At 31.8% G+C, this 20,862-nt stretch overlaps 2 protein-coding genes across 2 annotated transcripts; one reads left to right on the forward strand and one right to left on the reverse strand.

The window, feature by feature from the left end:
- Positions 1 to 351: 351 nt before the first annotated feature.
- On the reverse strand, positions 352 to 8,770 carry LOC110689611 (probable sodium/metabolite cotransporter BASS4, chloroplastic). The gene is made up of 14 exons (XM_021866376.1): positions 8,444 to 8,770; positions 7,438 to 7,543; positions 6,569 to 6,676; positions 6,422 to 6,489; positions 5,194 to 5,272; positions 5,002 to 5,060; positions 4,837 to 4,905; positions 3,648 to 3,761; positions 3,314 to 3,335; positions 2,838 to 2,905; positions 2,408 to 2,493; positions 1,070 to 1,199; positions 700 to 801; positions 352 to 579 (listed from the first exon to the last, which is right to left on the reverse strand). The coding sequence occupies exons 1-14, from the start codon at positions 8,630 to 8,632 to the stop codon at positions 505 to 507; spliced, it is 1,275 nt and encodes a 424-aa protein (XP_021722068.1). The 5' UTR covers positions 8,633 to 8,770; the 3' UTR covers positions 352 to 504.
- A 7,793-nt stretch (positions 8,771 to 16,563) lies between these two features.
- Positions 16,564 to 20,366, forward strand: LOC110689612 (zinc finger protein WIP3-like). Its single transcript, XM_021866377.1, has 2 exons — positions 16,564 to 17,653; positions 19,419 to 20,366. Exons 1-2 carry the CDS (start codon positions 17,006 to 17,008, stop codon positions 19,863 to 19,865), a joined length of 1,095 nt encoding a protein of 364 aa, XP_021722069.1. The 5' UTR covers positions 16,564 to 17,005; the 3' UTR covers positions 19,866 to 20,366.
- Positions 20,367 to 20,862: the final 496 nt, after the last annotated feature.

Genomic DNA, 20,862 nt, shown 5'->3' on the forward strand with positions numbered 1-20,862 from the left:
CTTTCTTCATCTGAATTTGGCTGTCAAATTACTTGTTCAAATTACACTATAAACATGACTTCTAATTTCAGGTGAGGGAGCTCAACTATAAGAGAAATGGGTTCTTAAGAGTTAAGAATGAACTCTGATATCACACTACCTATCCTTATTAAGAGACTTGACTTCCTCAATGCAGATTTCAAATTTCAGTCCTTTGAGACATCCAGTCAAAGTCTGAGATCAAAGAGTCTAGTTTACAAGCTCACACTAACATTCTACTAAAGCCAAAATATACCCTTGGTGAGCTTGACTAATTGATAAGGCCAACTTAGGGTAAGAGGCTTAACTTAACTCATTAAAGGGTCCTTGTAATTAATAGAAGGAAAAATACTGCTTTAATCATGAAAAGAATTAAAAATATATAAATTTGAAGATCTAAAAAAAATTCCTTGTATACATTTTTTTATTTTTTTAAAAAATGAGATGGAAGGGAACTTAGCACTCAATATATTTGTCAAGCAAGCTTCACGTATTCTTCCCAATGTCGCATGGCTCATCCTTTCGAAGCCAGAAGTCAACTAGAAGTGAATCAATTATGATCTGCACACATAGTACAAAAATGACTATAAAATTACTCCTTTAAAATTATTCAGCTCGTAAATAAGAAATAGGAAGCATCAATTACTACATTAAATAAAGGTATCAGTTTGGGCAAAGTACCTGGTTCACATCAGCTGCTACACAAGGCAGAAGCAGCAAGCCAGTTTCACCTAACACGCCTCCAAGCTGCTCCACCACAGCTGTTGCAATAAGCAAGGATCTCTATAACAAAACATATCACTTAAGAAATCAGCATACACCAAAGCAAAATGAATTATGGAAATAATCATCCACTTGCATATCTTTACAATCAACAGAGTCTATGCCCCTCCACCAAATTTACATATACAATTTTTTTTTTTCTTTTAAAAAAAAATGGATGTATAAGTAGTAATGAGTTGGAGAAATACTTATACAAATTTCTCCTAATCCAAGTACACCATAGAGACGGAAACCAATAAAACAGTTAACAGCAAGAATATCAACCAACCTGACTGCAAACCAGCATTAAAGCCCTTCTATTTGCTTGCTTCTCAAACACTGGTTTCCACGAAGTTGATCCAACAGATAAACTTCTCACCAAGGTGGCATTAAAAACTATAAAGCTCAGATGTATAAGTCTGCAGCAAAAAAAAATTAATTAACCTAATATTCAACAATTTAGCCTTGGGACAACAGAATAAGTACACACACATGAATGAGCACTCAGTCAGAAAAGTGTCATGGAACAAATATGATGAAAGTTTACGAGTACCAAATGCTAAAAGCATAGCTACAAGGTTGAAATTTCACAAAATTAATTGATATCCGTTGTTTATAATTAAAGTAATTGCTTTGCACCAAAAAAAAAAAAAAAAAAAAAAAAAAGTAATTGTTAAAAAATTTATTAATTCCATGCCCTCTAATTTGTTTAATTCCTGTTCAGATTGATTAAAATTCTTTGATAATATGTTAGATGGGTCACGGCCTACACTGGAACAATGTAGGATCATTGATTGGGGCCTGGAGTCAGTGATATACTATTGGATGGCTGAATAGATCCATAAAAATGTAGTGAAACAAACTTGATACCAACTGATAGAGATTGAAGCTGTGGCTGTTTCATAACCTTTTGTTATTTAACTGTAATTTCCTCCAAAATTACCCAGCTAGCGAAAAAGCAGAGATATAAAGCAATATAATAAGGTAGATTGGAGAAGGCAATGAAAAAAGGTCCCCTATTCAATGATCTTGAGGAGTAACCAAGAGATTCATGTCTTTAAGGAAGAAGAGAAAGAAAACAGTTGTTAAGTCTTTAATTATCTGTCCAGGAAAAATGTTTTGAATGAAAAAGAATAAATATGTTCAAGAAGATTTGCAATTTTTTCCCAAAACCTTCAGAATGGAAAAGCTACTGCCAAGTGCCAACTGCATTGGGGAAATGTAGGCAAGGGAAGACAGTCAATGATACTAGATAGCAATCATATGGTTTTCTGTCCAACACCTCAAATAACTATTGATTCTATTTTTCAAATGGATGAGCTTATGTATTTCATTAGTTTCAAATCAATTTCAAGCTAGAGGATTGACACTTGATGTTGAGGGTGTATGGAGCATTTTCTCCATAATTGCACTTTATTGAATAAATATGATCATATTTAGGACATCAGACCTCTTTTAAAAAAAAAGTGTTCGTGCCAGTGTAGGTAAGAGAAAAACCATAACACAAGGATAATGGTGGCCAGAAGATACATCAATCCAGTAATGCCTCAATTACAGTCAAATACTACAGTACATATTACAGAATATGAAATATAAGAGCAAGTGCATTTAAAAAAAATGTACTCACATTCCAATCACAATAGCACAAACAAAGATTGCAGGCTTAACCATCAGAAGCAATTGTCGTGACTTGCCGACTTGCATCCATGGAAACTGAATCATAGTAAAAAGAGAGCTCAATATATGAACTACAAAAAAAAAAAAAAAAAAAAAAAGACAGAAACTTGACCACAATTTTTTCATATGAAAGATAACCTAAGTTCAAGAATTAAAACTTTCCACTTTGAAACCATGATGTTAAAAAATTTCCATATGAAGCTCAAGCCATCCCCGTAAACACACATAGATCCCCAACTTTTGTACATTAATGTCTCAGACTCTCATGGAAAAGACTTCATATGCTATTTGACCCATTTTATGTTCCTAGAAAAGTATCACATGCATTCCCACATCAATTAAACCATTAAGCACCACAAAAACGACAATTCAGGACTTACAAAAGCAAGGAGAATCGAAGTGGTGAACGAGAAAATCCTGTCATTCTGTTCAACATACCTTGCCATACCTGTTAAAACAACAAAGTATTGAAAGAAACAGAATGGAAAAGAACCATCCACATATAATTATGTAAACACCTTTAACCTCTCTCTATCTACCATTTAGCACTTTAACGAGGCCTAGTCCCCTAAATTTCCTCCTAAACCAAAGCTAAAATGTTGCAGAACCTCACCTCACCCTCAAAACTTGCATAGGTCAAAATCCTTCATGAATTTAAATTTTGACTCAGGAACGTAACCTTTCACACTTGCATGAACAATTTTCAATCAAAAATCAGTATCTCATCAGCAATATTCCATGATCCTATCCCAGAGTCCCAGACCCAAAGGAAGAAAAAACAAAAGATAGCCCTTTCTTATTAAATTCAACCCAAAAACTCATGCTGAACCCAGCCTAAGGTCAGAGAAAATCTTACCAGGGAATGAATTCCGCAAAACCTGAAAAGAAAAAAAGTCAACTTCAGATGCATAAAGCACCATTATATAAAATATCTATACTACTACCGGGAAAGAGAGCTTGAAGCTTCTTAGACAAATTAAACAGGACAATAACTATATCAAGCATGAAATTTCGGCTTCTGCCAAAAAAGGTATTTTAAAGAAACTTTGAAGTAAGCAGGTATTATAGGATAGCTAATCATCAAAATAGAAATTAATGGTAGTCTTTATCATCAAATAATCTTTCTCATTATCAAGTGTACAGAATTTTCATAATTTTAACCTAAAACCATAATCTGAAACAGAAATAACCTTTCCCAGAATGAGAGGGACTATAAGGGTAAGAAGAAGACTTTGGAACAGCTTCCAAGTTGGGATTGTTACACCAAATCCATCAGCAAATAATTTTGTGATCCAGAGAGGCACCTACAATATAAAAGCTTATTTCAACAAATTTTGAATACTATGTATTTATCAACCTGATGCATTAAAATGTCAATCAATGTGAAAAAACTATCACTTGCTGGTTTCAGATCATGAGTCAACCAGAAACATCCTCCTTGTCACGGCAAAAGTAAGGTAGCATACATTTGAGTATTAGACACCTGCTTACCCCGCCATGCAGAACCTTTTTGTAAAGGCATTGGATTAACATTGATGTTAATGTCAAAAGAGCTGAAGCCCTTTGGCTATCTAACATAAGTTATAGGTATGGATGAGAGCATATGAAATTATGAATCCTTTATTTAAACTTGAGAAAAAGGCTCCGTGTAGTATGTAACTAAATAAAGACTATTGTTTGGTTGCATCAGACTGCATTACTATGGTAGCGTTATAGATCATAACCAGGTTTTTCGTAAAGTGCAAGAGCTACTCCCACATAGAACTCAAATCAAGTTTCTTCAATCCAAATTTCAAGTTAATTTTGAAAGTGATACTTTGTGTTTTGAGTGCAAAGATGGGACATAGGAATTACCTTATAAAATTATTTCACTTACCAATATAACTCAATTTAGTCATTTAACAAGGTTACTGTTACTATCACATATTTCTTCACCAGCATGGTAGTTGATTTTCTTTTAAAATAAGCACATACTGACAGGGCTCTCTCCTATCCATTGACAGGTAATCAGCTAGGACAGCAAGGTCAGCAACTTCAAACACTTGCTCAATGTCACAAGGCTGCTCCTATCTCCCCCCCCCCCCCACACACACAAAAAAAAAAAAAAAAAAAAAAAAAAAAAAAAGAGAAAAGAAGATAGAGAGAAGGAGACGGAGGGAAGGAAGGAAAGAAAACAATAAACATACTCAAAAAGACATAGATGATATGTGTTGATGCATGAGACTACTAGTCTACTACTACACAGGCTTTCTCAAGAGTTAGGTAATTCAGGCAGGGGATGAGTGAGTATACAGATACTAATTGATAGAATGAGATCCAGAACGACAGCAGAGAGTTTAAATTTTTTTAAAGGGGAGACTAAGGGAGAGTGTATCTTACAGTCAAAATGCCTAAAAGAACAGATACTACTGTCAGAGCAAGAGCCAAAGCAGAATTCCCACGTACAAGCTGGTGTCACAAAAAAGACAGAGAGTTAAAATAACTAGCAGATACTTGAATATAGCTCATACAATCAAAGATCAACTCAATGTCTCAATCAGATACTTGTGTAAGTGCTACTCCTCCATTCAACGTCGTAGGCATACAGCTAAAAATCGCCAAGCCTGTCCCATGAGTCATAAAAAATAAAAAAATAAAAAATAAATAAAAAAAGTTAGCTGCATCGCACAGTTGCATTGACTATAATAAGCACTTATACACTGAATCTGAACTTTATACACTGAATCCAATACATGCCTGTAATAAACTCCTGAGGTAACATTTGAACTTTGAGAATCAGCTTTGAAAAGATAGGACAGATCAGCAGGATGGAAGCCTAGAAGATAACAAAGAAAACAGTGATAAATATCATTTCCCCAAGCCTAGATCATCAACATTTTTAACAAGTTAAAGAAAATATGAAGGAAAATTGAAGCCAAAATGTGAAAGAAATGAACCGTATCAATTACTTTGAGATGATCCTTAAAAAGCCACTTAGCAACAAGACCACATTATAACGAAAGCAATTTTGGCACCAGCATCACATAAAACTATAAAGATATATATTTATTTTTATTTTAAAAAAAGGTCAAAAGGTTTATGTATACACATTTGTTACAGATTTTCTGTAATCTTTATGATTTTGAAATACTCACTCTCAATCCCTATTTCTAGTCATCAGACACAAGTGGAACTATGCAATTGAAGCATAAATTTAGAGCACATCCAATAAACCATGGTTTTGAAAGGGTATGTCATCTATAACAGTTCACTTGACTCCAAATATTTAAGACATTCTATTTGAAACACAATTAAATTTACTTTCAGGTTTAAGCGTCGTTCTCAACACGTGGAAATTGAGAAGATGCACAAAGAGCCAAATTTTGGCCAGAACAAAGCAGCTATGGGGAAGACAAAAATAGAAATTACGCAGCTGTGTAAATAAAAAATCTAAATGAGACGCCCTAAAAAATAAAAAATAAAAACTTTTGATAATTTGTCTTTGTGTTGTAATTCATTAATTCACTTAGTGTAATTTCATGCTTATTTGTTAAACATGTAAGCGTAATATAATTAGCTCATAATGCTATTTCACTCAATTTGTAAAAGGGATCCCTGCATCTTTTGCTTACTTTCTTATCAATCATATGTTCTCCTAGTTTTTTGTAGAAAATAAGCTCAATAAATCATGAAGTAAGCGGAAATTAAAAAAAAAAAAATTTAAATTAAAAAATAACCCTCACTAAAAGTTCCTGAAATGTAACACAACCAGAACTTCAGAGAGAGTAAGAACATTTTCATGACCAAAAATATATTATACCACTTCAAAATTATTAAGAAAATACATATATTGATATATTTCAAACCATAAAAAGAAATGCCAAGTGTGCACAAGACAATGACATATCATATCTGGACTGAACAATAAATCTAAAGAGTTAGAACTTTCAACATACAGTATAAATTCAGAAAATTGAGATCATACAAGGCCATACAAAAAAGCAGGCCAAGCCTCAACAACTTCTTTAAGATCACCATCTTGTGACTTCAGTCCTGAAACAAGAAGCATTTCAGAGTTAGACAGCTTTGCCCAAAACCATAAAGCAAGAATACAGAACTTACAAAAGCTTACCAGACAAAAAGAAAAGCCAGCAGGTGATGAATTTTGAAAAGGAATATTTGTGTGCTAGACAACCCAATGCAGGACTGTAGAACCCAAGTGCTACTCCACCAACAAGAGCTGCAAATATTTGGTTTGCAGGGTAATGACTAACAACAAACTATTAAAGGAAGATACTACTAGGGGCTCAAACACTGAGGAGCTAAAAGTAGCGGGAAACATGCAGCAAGATTATTATCTGTTTTCTCGGTTGAGACAAACTGAGTAGAAGCCCATGCATGTTGCAAGTTGCAACTTGCAAGCATAAAACAAATTATGTGCCAGAACAAGGCCAGTAATATTTCAAACTTGTAAATTTGTAATTTATATCTCGCCAAGATTCCAAAATATCTCAGGGGCAGCAATAACAGTTAAAGATGTTTCCAGCTTTGTCTTTCGATGATGAAAACCAGCTGAATAGCAAGCATAAGACTAGCACAAAGACTAGAAAACCCATCATGGGCAACCAATCCCTTAAGCTTGTCGTGTCAAAACTTGTTAATTAGCAGAAAGGTTTGTTAGTACTCCGTAATTGGTGTTTCATGTATCAGGAATTATTCAACAAACACAACAGTACAGAAGATCTACAATCAACCATCATAAATCAAATTTTACTCATTCAAACGATCCAAATTCATAAATGTGAGCTATAAGTTGTTTTCCAAAAAAAAAAAGTATTCAGAGTAGTTCATACAAGTTTAGATAAACTGCACATTTTTAATTAACAACAACAATGAGTTCTAGATGATTTCAGATACAAGTTCAAACAAGTCAAATGCAATTGAAGAGAACATTCCCAAATTCTCAATAATTTTAGACTTCACGCATAGAAATTAACTTACCTAGCGGCAGAAAATTAGAAAGCACAAATTTCAACAATCCTTTCATGAAAGTTAGAGCAGGCGTAGATGTCAAAATTATGTTATTGCTGTTGCCATAAACATCACCCTGAAACAAAACCAATACATTATTCCCATCTGCCGCAAATTTTAGAAAAAAAATTGAAAAAGACACTTAATATCTAGACAATTCCAAGCAATAAACAATGTTATCATTACAATATCAGCATTGTACCCCCAACTTCCTCAAAAACCTTTAAAACAAGAATGACAATCGTTCCGCATGATACAGCATCTGGCCATACACCAATCTAACTGCAACAAACATCGAAAAATTTCACTAACTCTAAATTAAAATCTACCTAGTTAAATTTTAGGTCCTCGTTCAGCACCAGTTTTACACTCAGCACCAATCTCACACACTCATTTCAAATTAACAATACGTTCCATTAGCTCCTAATAAACATAGATGAAAATATGATTATTTATTTATTTTATTTTATTATTTTTGAAGGAGAAAATATTATTTCTAAGGATCCTGATGAACTCAATTTGGATAAGGAAGCTTATAAATACGGCATCGAAACCTACTGTGAAACGTTTAATGGAAATTTTTCAGGAAGTATAACTAACATCACTTTCACAAAGTTAGCTGATCTTAAATTCTTAAGCTAATATTACACATTGCTACAATACTAATTACTAAATCCTTCAAATAGCAATATCAAACAGAGTTTTCACAATTTTCACATATTATCACATAGAACTACAGAATTATGTAATTATCATAAGATTTTGAAATTTTGTGCTTACAAAATCAAATTTCTAACACCGCAAACAATCATCAACACATTTTTTTTTTTTGACACACATTAAACCACACATTCTTCAATTATAAACGAAAATACGAAATCGAAACCCTAAAATCAAATAATTACCTCAAAATTCACAGAATTAAGCAACAAAGATGAGCAACGAAATTCAAAAACCGAAAAAAATCACAAAATACCTGACTACACCTTCGAGAGAAGTTAGCATTGCGAAAAATCGAAGAACGAGTAGAGAGAGAAACGCCGGAAAATAGCGACGAATTTCCGACAGAAATCGGAAGTCTCCGATGGAAAATGGCGGCGACGGGAGGAGGAGGAGGAGTAAAAGTGAGGATAACGGCAGTTCCCGCCTCCATTGATACCGCCATTGTCAGATTGAGGAGAGAGAAAGTAAAATAAAGGAGAGGTCACTCAAATGTTATGCCAAATAGTGAGGTGGACTGGTGGAGGGTATTTTAGTTTTTTCATATTTGGTTGATGGTGTTTGGAAATTGTGTGAAAATAAAGTCATTAAATTTTTATACACCCTGCACGGAATTTTAGAAGAAAGTAATAAAATATGCAGGTAGTGAGGTAAGTGGAAAAATAATAAATAGTAAAAAGCAAAAATAGTTGAGAGAATTGGAAGAGAGAGAATATAAAATTAATAAAATATGATTTATGTTGGGTCTACTAGTTGAGAGAAATGAATAAAATATTGTAAATGTTTTTTATATAAGGAAATGTAGCAAATATTTAAAAATGCCTGGAAATGTAAAGTGGAACAAGTATTTAAAAACGGAGGGAGTATGTGACTGGCCACACCGTGTGGCCGGGGTTACTCGAGTTACTCGGTCAAGGGTTACTTGAGGGGTTCGGTCAGGGGTTACTCGATCAGGGGATACTTGAGGGGTTCGATCAGGGGTTACTTGAGGGATTCGATCAGGGGTTACTTGAGGGGTTCGATCAGGATTATTCTGTCAGAAATAACTCGAGTAACTCCTGACCGAGTAACTTGAGTAACCCCGGTCATATAGTGTGATCAGCCTCACAGAAAAATGCCCCAATTAAAAATACTTGAAAATGATTGAAATTGGACTTCAAGCTCTAAAGTTGGAGGACAGGCCTGGTGGTCCATATTTGTAGTAAAAAAGGACACGCTGTTTTTGGATTTAGCGGCCCATGAGATTTTGGTAAGTTTGGGTAAGGGAGATATGAGGATGAGGAACCTTCAATGCTTGGAATCCAAACTATTTTAGTGAAGAGAAATATCAATGAAAGTGAGTTCTTTTGATTCACCTGATTTTCAATTATTTAGATTAATCTAAATTTATTTACGTGGAAATTGAAATACAATAAACCTTATGTTGATGTCAGTGATACATTTGGAGATTCTTCAAGCTGAGGAAAAACAAAACATTAACTCATACTCCATAATTTATTTTATCTAAACCTACTTTTTCTTAAATAAATAAGTAAATAAAGTGAAATGAACAGTGATTAAGATAAACTTTTCAACTATTCTCTTAATTAAGCCTAGTCGCTGCCCAAAAGTCGAAATCGAGGAAGGTTAGGTCTCCTTACCAAAAGTTGTTGGTTTGTTGCATTTTTATGTGCTCCATATCAAACTTGAAAATTATGTTTTAATTGAGAAACTTTCTTATCAGCTAATCTTAGCATAAGGTGGTTCATCTCTTAGACTCTTAGCTTTTCAAAACTATGGCCAACATGACAATGCTCACTTTTGAAACCCTCTTGTTCATTGGGTTGCTTAAACCCTTTTCAGTTTTTTTCATCACATCATCTACCATTGTTATGCAACAAATTCAAATATTTTAATTTATTTCTAATGAACTTACATCATTTTTACTAGAAATAATTTATTTTTACTGATTATTAAAAGTAATTTTTACTGACCTGCTATCATATTTAATTAATCTGTTCTTTAAAATTACCGATGATTACTAACTAAAACTTATCTTTACTAAATTTAACTTCTTGTTTCTAGATATATAACTTGTTCTTACCAAATTTAAATTATTTAAACTGAATATTAATATGTAAAAGTGAGAATAACAAGGCCAGACCTTTTGATGGAAACTTAATTTGGAGGCACTTGGTTCGCAAACTGGTATGAAGTTGAAATCAAGAATGAAATCATAGTGGTATGAGTTTGGAACTTAATTGATTCTTAATACCATTTGTTTAGTATGATTATGGAATGACTTTTTTTTTCCAATTATTTAATACCTAAAGTATGGGAATGAGCTAAACTCACCTTCCCCCTAGGTTTCTAAACCCCATACCTTGGGTTCGAGGTATGGGTTTGAAACTGTTAAAATCATAAAACAAATATAAGGAATGAGTTTAATAAACTATTCTAAACACATAGCTTATGCCTAAATTATGTGAACCAAACACTCCCCTATGATTTACGGAAAATGAGTTTCATTATGACGTTATTCACACATACATTCAATACTATTACCACCGTTTATTGACATTAACACTTATCGTACGACTTATAATTAGAATATATATTTTTTTTAACTTCAATGATATATATAGTGCCTAACAAATGTATCAATCTCATTGGATAATCAACTTATCTCAGCTCAATATATTCTTATCATCTTTGATTTATTCAACCTACCAAATCCAAGAAGTGAGAAAGTAAATCATTGATAGTTCAACCGTAAATGAGCAGTTAAGAAACAATTAAGCGGTATAATCATGAAAACATAGACTTATATTAATTAATAACATGACCACCACTAGCACTAGTTACATTATCCCTTTCATTACTCTTTGGAAAGGTAACAACTAAGCTAACATACTACTAATTCAAACATTTAATAGTTTGTCAAAAAAACCATACTATTATAAACTAACATACAAACTAGTCCTTTTTTCTTTTATTCCCCTTGATAATTTCTACTTATACATTATTATAATGTTTCTTATTTAATAATTTGGCGTTTCTACCATGCGTAGACTCGTCATTTCGTCAAGAGAGTCATCCTTAAATATTTGGGTGGGTGTGTTACCACTTAAGTCATAAAAAGGACTTGGAATGAGAAATTTTAAACCCCTCATTCTAGAGTCTTAGTAAGGTCAGTTTGTGAGGCATGTCAATGCTGACATTATAAGCGTGTGACTTCGTACCAAGTGGGCAATTCCAATTAGGTGCAAACTCGTAAAATTTCGAGTTTGGTATGTTAGTATGTACGTATAGCTTGGGATATAATTAATGTGCATGTATAAGCGCACCAAGGAAATTCTCCCTCAACTTTCTGCTTGCAGAATATATAAGGTCCCTAGAATGGGTTATTCCTGTGCATTGGCTGGCTGTGCGTGCTCGACAACGACATTTCTTTTGTTGGTCTTTTTAGTTATATGCTTTTTGTTTGTTTGTAGTGATCTTTGTCAAAAAAAAAAAAAAAAAAATGTAAAAGGTTCAATACAACCGCACTTATATTTTTGAGATCAGATTATGAATGCGTTATGTGTAAAAGAAAAATACAAATACGGAGTATTAGTTTTGGATACAATACACTCCGACTCGTAAAAAAAAAATTCTCTTAGGCCCCGTTCACTTCACCTTATTTTTGCGGAACTAAAATTATTTTTATTGAACTGAAATTATTTTTATTGAACTGAAATTATTTTTGCTGAACTTATTAAATTATTTTTACTGAACTGAAATTATTTTTACTGAACTGAAATTATTTTTACTGAACTGAAATTAATTTTACTAAACTGAAATAATTTTTACTGATTTTCTGTTATATTTATTCTTTAAAGTTATTGAAATTTATTGAACTGAGCTTATTTTTACTGAACTAAAATTATTTTTATTGAAATGAACTTATTTTTTACTGAACTGAAATTATTTTTACTTAACTGAATTTTTTTTAATTAATATTATTTTTTTAAAGGTGAAGTAAACAGGGCCTTACAAGGGACTATGAGGGAGAAAATACAACTGTTTGGGCCTAGTCCATGTCCTAAGCCCAAGATACCTAAAATGACGAAAATACCCCTCCATGATCCAACCCACCATTAATCATTACAAAGTACGGATTTGTTCCTAATCTGTCCAACTAAGTACAGCTTTGCCACCTGAAAGTACATCTATAAATAGCTCTCAAATGATTAATGATGGTAACTTTTTTTTTTTTTTTTTTCTGATTCCCTCTCCTTCTCTCTTTACTTTCTCTCTCTAGAAAGTACTCTCTCTCTCTCTCTCTATTCTTTCTCTTTTTTAAAGTACGACTCGCTGACTTAAGCATTGCAGGGGCTTCCCCGGGTCACACCCCCGGGACAGCTAACCTTCTCTTTCTTGCAGGCCGAGCCCTCAGACATCAAGGTGGAGCTCTCGGATAACCCTTACAAAGCGGAGCTAAAAGACTTTTGGACAATTGAACATAGATTATAGGACATCTTGATATACCCAAAATACCCTAACACGCTTAAAAGAAGTCTGTTTCCAAAAACAACAACTAACTTGTTTTAGTCAATTATTTACTATGCTTAACAATTTCATCATGAAGCTAGGATGTAGCATAACTAAAAATTAGAGCAATTTAATTTAATTTACGTAAATTTAGCCTAAGAATATGACGATGACTGTAATGAATAATTGAAAGTAGAAAAAGAGATACTGTATTTGTTTAAAAGTGTCATTAAAGTAAGCCTCCTTTTTCTCTCCTCTCTCTTCAAAAACTCTAGTCTTTATTGTCAATTTTGAAGGGGCTTCCATCGAATTTCACCGGTGGAAAGCCCCAATTTTGTTTATTTTACGTTTTTCTATTTTCTAGGTTATAATAATGTCTCCCTCGAAAGAAAGGGTTTATCTCTTTTGAAAGACAAGGTTTTTCCGATCTCCTTCGAAAGACAAAGTTTTTCGTACTCTTTCGAAAGACAAGGTTTTATTTGCGCTTAATTTAGTCTCCAGTTGTGCGAGGCTAAGATTGAGTATTGCTCGGATTTGGGTTACGAAATCAGCACAAGAATATTCTTTTTCACAAATTTATGATGCGACGACAGAAAAGTTGTATGAGACTATAAATCGAGAATGTGCCGAATTGTTATATCTATGTATTTGGATTCTTAGCCCTTCTCCAGTTAATTCTTGTTTGATTTTGTTAAATATGTTTACATTATTGTTGATTGTCAATTATAGATGTTGTATAGTTTTAATTGATGAAAGATAATATCCTTTAGGACTTTTGTTTTTAATTTTTTTTCAAAAAAGTGTCATAAAAAGAGTGCATTCATATTATACTTTATACAATAATTGGGCGCAACTTTAAGGTAGGTTACCTTGTTTACTTTAGGGTTCTCCTATAATATCTAGCATGTATGATGGAAGTAGTTTTAACTTTAACGTTGGAGTTAGGTAACTTGTCAATCATACATAAAAGGTTAAAAAAAAAAAAAAGGATACTTATTACTACGCCATATGTGAATATGTGATGCACTCCGCACAGAAAGGAAAATTAGCCTAGAATTTACTGATTGGGTATAGTAATCAACAAATATAGCTCAAGTGGTTAGAATTTCCCTCCCGGTTTCAGGAGATCTTGAAATCGATCCTCACTCAAGGGCTCTCTAAACACCAAAAAAAAAACAAATACGAGATCTTTCGGTATAACTATTTAATTTGAGGTATAGGACTTTAAAGCAATGTGAGGACCCTAACAACGTATCAACATTTGTTAAGAGTGTTTTTCTTTCAAATAAAATAGGAAAATTCTAATTAATCTATCTGTCTCACATTCAAATTAGTCAAAGTCTAGTTAGCTCTAATTAATAGGCAAAGTATTCTATAAAACATAAATTTTTTTAATTTCTTATTTAAAACATGAATTATACTCAACCACCGCCCAAATCGATTGGAAATATCCGTATAATTTCTTGTTTGTAGCCAAGAGCATTTCAAGTAATGCTACTTTTTGTTACAAGAATCAATTATTACCAAAAAAAAAGAAAATAAACCCATAATTTAAAATACAATATGAAAATTTGAAAAAATAAGATAAGTAAAAAAGAGTAATAACAAAGTGGGGTGGTGCCATGGTGGGGGCTTTAGGTTGGAGGAGAATCAAAAATAGTTATCATAAAAATGCAATTTTACAAAAGGAAATTTCCAAATTGTTAAAGGGAAATAAAAAGGAGGCAAAAAAAGAGTTGAAAAATTTGTTTTTATACCCTGAAAATCCGCCAATTGATATCCTGTCGGTAATCTCTTCATTGCTCCTTTTTTGATAAACACCGTAAAGATTCACAAGGCTTGATATAGTCGATTCGTTTTGTAAGCCTTTAGGTCTTTTTACAAATTGTACATGATTATCTTTATTCTATTTTTTTTTTTTTGAGAAACAAATTGTACATGATTTAATAATGGAGTTTCACTTTTATTCTTGTTCTCATGAATATTTTCGCAATCTTGCTCGTGATAGAGACTAGTTAAAGGATAAGGATTATTGAAGTAATTTAATGGTCTCAAAGATGACTTAGTTAGAAGTTTTGAAGCATTACCTAAATTTTTTTATCAAATATGTCGAAGTTGTTGCCTTAATTAAGGCTCTCTATACACACGTTAAAATACATACACAGCATAAATCTAAATAAAAGTATCGTGGTGTCGATTGTCGAATAGTCATTAGTTATTTTGATCCATTTTTTTATTAATCATAATGTTGCAAGTAATGAATATGACATATTAATGGACAAAAACTTGCACTGAGAACGGATTAAACAAGGAATGGGTTATGGTGTATACAATTAATACAAAACATGCATAATCTATCTTGAGTATTGAGTAATAGCTAACATCAATGCGATACTAAGATATTTTGTATTTTGCTCCTCCTTTCTATTTCAGTCATCCAATTTCCAACCTTTGTTGATTTTTTTTTTTTTTTTTGTTGTCAGATAATTTACCCTTGTACTCATATCAAACCTTAATCATCATCAATAATCATTCATGTTTAGGTATGCTGAGACAAACCTTAATGGCCACTTTTAGTAGTACAAGGTTATGAGTCTAAATATAATAATAACAGTTTTTTTGCATGTAATATTTTTACGTACGGTGGAATCCTGAAATAAACAATAATGGCCTAGATTTAAGAAATCAATTTTATTTTAATTTGAAACACAATCTGAATTCGATGGTATTAAATTACTTTATAAAAATTGAATATTGGTTTGAGGTAAAATGATAATATTACCCCTATATTAAATCTTTACATGAATCATGCAACAGTGTAATATATACTCGTACAAATTATATTAGAACGTATATACTACATATTAATTATGTGACAATTAAATTTAGCGTTTGATAATATTATAAGGACTCAAGGAGTATACTATAGATGAGAGTCATGATACATCTATTAGAAGATCATTAAAGATAACTTACTAATAATCCTGGGGAAAAAAAAGTACCTTACGAAATAGAGTAATTAAGTACTCTGTAGTATTCAGTTGAGAAATATGGAGTATAGTACGGAGTATATGCATGAAATAAAATGATAATTTACTTACTGCTCTACTGTTACTGAATATAATGCATAACAACCTATAAATGTATTCATATTATATGAATACTTTGTATATAATATGCTTTTTATATTTAATCATACATCGAATGTGGTTCATGTGAAAATGTACCAGGATTTCCAAAACAAATTAAAATTTTCTCCAACAAACATTTGCATAACGACATTTAAGTTAAATTATTCTGGTCACATAATTAAGGTCTTTAAGGATAAGTCTATTAGAAGACTAATTTGTCATTTAATGCTTATTAATCTAGCTGCTAATATTGAATGGATATCCATAACTTAGCTTCTAGGTGCACCTCTTCCTTTCTCTGATATGGAGAATCCTGATCTTCATCATGCAATTTTATAATATAATACAAACTATTGAAATTTTATATTGTTCGCACGCTGATATATTTGCCTTTTTAATTATTTTATTTTTGTAATAATAAATAGAATATTTTTGAGGTTGATACTACATCCTTTCAGGTATTGACTAGACCACCTTTGTTTCCTATTTTGTCTACAATAATTTCAAAATATTAATTTTAGTTTGTCCACTGCCAAAAAACTTTATTTTAGATATTACACATGCACCATTTTTTTTTTCTATAATCAAATAAATCATCTCTAAAAAAAATCCAATTCGTCAACTACCCTGATCAGTTTAGTTGTCAAATTCGAATCAAATTACACTATCAACCTGATTATCTATTGTACTGTTTTCGAACGAATAATCAATCAAACTCTTGAAATAAAGACATTCTTAATGTGTATACAGATTGCATGTGATATTGTATATGTATGGATTTTGGCCAACAACAAAATTTTTTATAAAAAAAAAAAATAAAAAAAAATAAAAAATTGCGTAGCAAAAGGTCAGCTTGTTCTAGGATTCTCTTCATCAAGCCAAAGCTTTGATTTTGCATGTCATTATCCTTAACCCCACCACTAATATCCCTCTCTTCAAGGTAGAAAAAAGAGAGGAAAACTCTTAAGAAAAAAAGTGATTAAATATAATAAACCTAAAATAAGAAAAGAAAAAAACTTCCCATTGGCATAAATAATTAGTGACATCAATTAATAAAATCCCTTTTCCCACATAAAAAGGTGAATTTATGCCTCCCCATATATACCTACCTAAGTGTGGAGATCTAAGATACAAATTAATAATTAAGGAGCTTATGCTTCTACCATGTAAATCACATGGATTTGTACTTTCAATCTCCTCCAAACTTCATTGAATGGCTTAAGCCTTCACCAACAACTATCTCATCTTTCTCTTCTTCTTCCACAATTCAACAAAAAACTCATTATAATAACAAGCTCATGACTAACCCCATGATGTTGATGATGAAATTGCCTTTGTTCTACAAACAACACCAAGTTGAAGAAGATGAAGGCCATATCGATCTCGATCGAGACATGACTTTGCCCCTCTTGAGTAGGCTTAGTGAGGCAAAGGCCGTGAAGGAAGAAGAGGAAGGTCATTATGATGATGAGGAGAAGGTTACAGTTGCCTTGCACATTGGGTTGCCTAATAGTAATAATAATAATAGTAGTGTTATTACAACAAATAATAATGATCATGAAGAATTGTCTAATGATGATGATTATGAAGTGGTTGAGGGTAAGAATTTGAAATTTGAGGAAGATAAAAGTATGATGATGATGATGATGATTAATGATGATCATAAAGAGAAAATTAGCATGAATAATGATCATGATTATTCATCATCATTTAACACTGAGAGTAGGTTTTGGATCCCAACCCCAGCTCAAATCTTGATCGGACCCATGCAATTTTCTTGCTCCATTTGTAACAAGACTTTCAACCGCTACAATAACATGCAGGTTTGTTTATCAAGATTTTCATTCATTTGATTATATATATGTCCTTTGTTTTTTTTTCTTTTTATTCCTTTTATGAAATGATATACTCAGTTCGCAGTTTTTAGGATTACATAGAAGCACAATCGAAGGGGCTAAGTCTGATTATAAAATGTTAAGTATAATATATTCATACCCGCTCATGTATTTTTTTTTTTGTGCAATCCTAAATTAATATTAATTTCAAACAGTATTTGATGTCTATACACAGTGCAACTTTAAGGGTTGATTAAATGTATTGTAACTTTTTTCTTTTTTACATCAACAGTTAGTTTTGCTATCTCTCCATCCTTTAACAATTTATACACTTACTCCGTATAATAATTATGAAGGTTGTAATAAATATGTTAATTGATATATATCTTGCTAATGAGCGCTCCTTGGGTATTAGAAAATAATTTAAAATATTTCCTTAATGATATTAATTTGAAAATGTATGTCAAAAACATGTGTCGATCGGTATAATTATTAATATTTATTTTTATTTAAAATTTACTTTTACTCATCTTTTCCAATGACCCCCTAGGGGGTCATTAGCTTTAGCTAATTGTTATTAGCATTTTTTTTAAATCTTTGGCCACTGATAACAAATTGGAATATAAACATAGTTTTCATTATAGTACTGATTTAGAATACATCAAAGCCTTAAAAAATAAAAGTGAAATTAATAACTGTGCACCCTTTTCTTTTTTGTTGAGAACTATACATCCTTTTTTAGTTGTACGTGGTGCAACTTAATTTGTGTCATATTTGAATTTTTATATGGCTTAAAAGAGATGAGACAAAAATTGAAGAAAAAATAAGTAGTTTTCCACAAATTAGTTAGGTTTTGTGTTCTCATCATGCGTTGAAATTATGTTAATCAGATTGCTTTTCTTTAGATGATATTGGTATTAGGTATAATTAATTATCAAATTAAAGTCTTCTTATTTGGTGCATAATTTGCTTTTTTTTTTTTTTTTTTTTTTATAAATATCATATCTGATAGATAATCATTTACATAAAAATAACAGCCAGCCACAAAATAAAGTGAGTTATAATAATTACAAGACACTGCACATATATCTCCGAAATATGAAAATGATGTTAGCTGAATTGAATTATTAATATCAAATGACTAACAAGAGGGTAGAGTAAGAATATATCCCTAGGTACTACTTAAATATGTCAACAAGTTCTCACTAAACTTTCTAGTATGTATATATAGTTGCTTTCACGTATATTATTTCATATGAATTTACATATATAGGAATAATTGATCAAATCTCTTCATGAGTTTGCATTATTGCATATAGTACTTGTTTTCTTTTTAACATACTTTGATAAGCATTATTACTCTAGTAGCACAAATAAATCTATTTTCCAGCCGCTATATGAAATGTTACTCTATTTTCTAGCCGATTTTTACTTAACTACTTGGGTTGACGATATGTGAGAAGTTCTGATTTAATAGGACACGCTTTTATATTACCTAAGAAAAATAAATAATTACTTCATATCATTAATTCCGTTGTTCAAATTTAACATTAATTATAACCAATGTTTTAACATTAAGTATGTATGATATGATCAATACATACATAAGCATATACGAGTATATTTATCTTTATATTTCTTTAGTTTTTATGTTTCAAACAATTATTAAATTTAAAAACCTGATTTTATAAATAAGATTTAATCTCTATAGTAAAGAAATAATTTTGTTCATCTCTTTGTGTTGTTAATAAAGATGCATATGTGGGGACATGGTTCGGAGTATAGAAAGGGACCAGAATCACTAAGAGGGACACAACCAGCAGCAATGCTAAGGCTACCATGTTACTGTTGTGCGCAAGGGTGCAAGAACAACATCAACCACCCTAGAGCAAAACCTTTGAAGGATTTTAGGACTCTCCAAACTCATTTCAAGAGAAAACATGGCATCAAAGGTTTCATGTGTAGGAAGTGTAGCAAAGCATTCGCGGTTAAAGGTGATTGGAGAACTCATGAGAAAAATTGTGGCAAACTTTGGTATTGTACTTGTGGCTCCGATTTCAAGCACAAGAGATCTCTCAAAGACCATATAAGATCTTTTGGTAAGGGACATTCCCCTCACCCATCCCTTGAAGGGTTCGAGGAAGAGAAAGAATGCATCACTACTGGCTCCTCTGAAGATGAGGAGCTAGCTAGTTATTAGTGCGGGCATATATATATATATTAACCAAAAATTAATGTTTCATCGATTTATATTTGAAGATGGCTTCATTTTTTAGGCTCATGATGCGGGTTTTTAAGCTTATCAAAGCTTGTGCTCTACAACAAAAAATTTCACAAGAATGAGGAGAGGTTTGTTTTGGAGCAAATGCTAAATGGACAAGCAAGAATAGTAGTACTACATTTACTTGTATTGTTAGAATTGAAGTTTATTAATGGTTTCATAGCTTGTTGCTTAGAATAAGTTAGGGATCAATACAAAGTGATGAAGCTGAAGAATTTTCTCCTAACTTAGGATAATAGATCATTGAAATTAGGGTCATGATGCCTAATTTTGCTAAAATTTTCCTCCAATAGAGAAAATTTATCAGCTTCATCATTACTTTGTATTAATCCTAGATAGCGCCAACGAAAATTGATGTAACATTATGGTTTGTATCTTGTATCTTTCAATGAAAACTTCTAGTTTCTTGAAAACTTTTTATCACTGTTCATGTTAAATATGTGTGAAATTTTTTAATTGCAATTTCTACATATTCCATAGTCGTTGGTCATTCAAAATAATTGAATACTCACTATTGTGAATTGAAACCCTAGCTTTTGTATCTTACATTAAAATCCGTGATTGGTTAGATTTATCCATATTTTCTTCATTAGCGTGCATTAGTTTAATCATTTCACCCTAATCATTAGGCATCCTAATCTTCATATATTAACACTTTTGGATGACAAAATTGAAGACCAACATTCTATATGACCTCATCAAATTAGACCTGTTTTCCATCAAGTCTTTCTCAAGTTATATATGACAATTAAATTTTTCTTACGAAGTACTGTATTTAATTAATTTGAGCAAATTATCTAATCTAGAGTTTCTTTCACTTGTAAATGTATGTATATCAACATTTTGATTTTTAAAATTAAGATACATTCATCAATTAAAAGTTATATGGAATTACAAAGGTTGCATATTTATAAAA

The sequence above is a fragment of the Chenopodium quinoa genome, unplaced genomic scaffold (genome assembly GCF_001683475.1).
Source record: "Chenopodium quinoa cultivar QQ74 unplaced genomic scaffold, ASM168347v1, whole genome shotgun sequence".
Taxonomy (NCBI): Eukaryota; Viridiplantae; Streptophyta; class Magnoliopsida; order Caryophyllales; family Amaranthaceae; genus Chenopodium; species Chenopodium quinoa.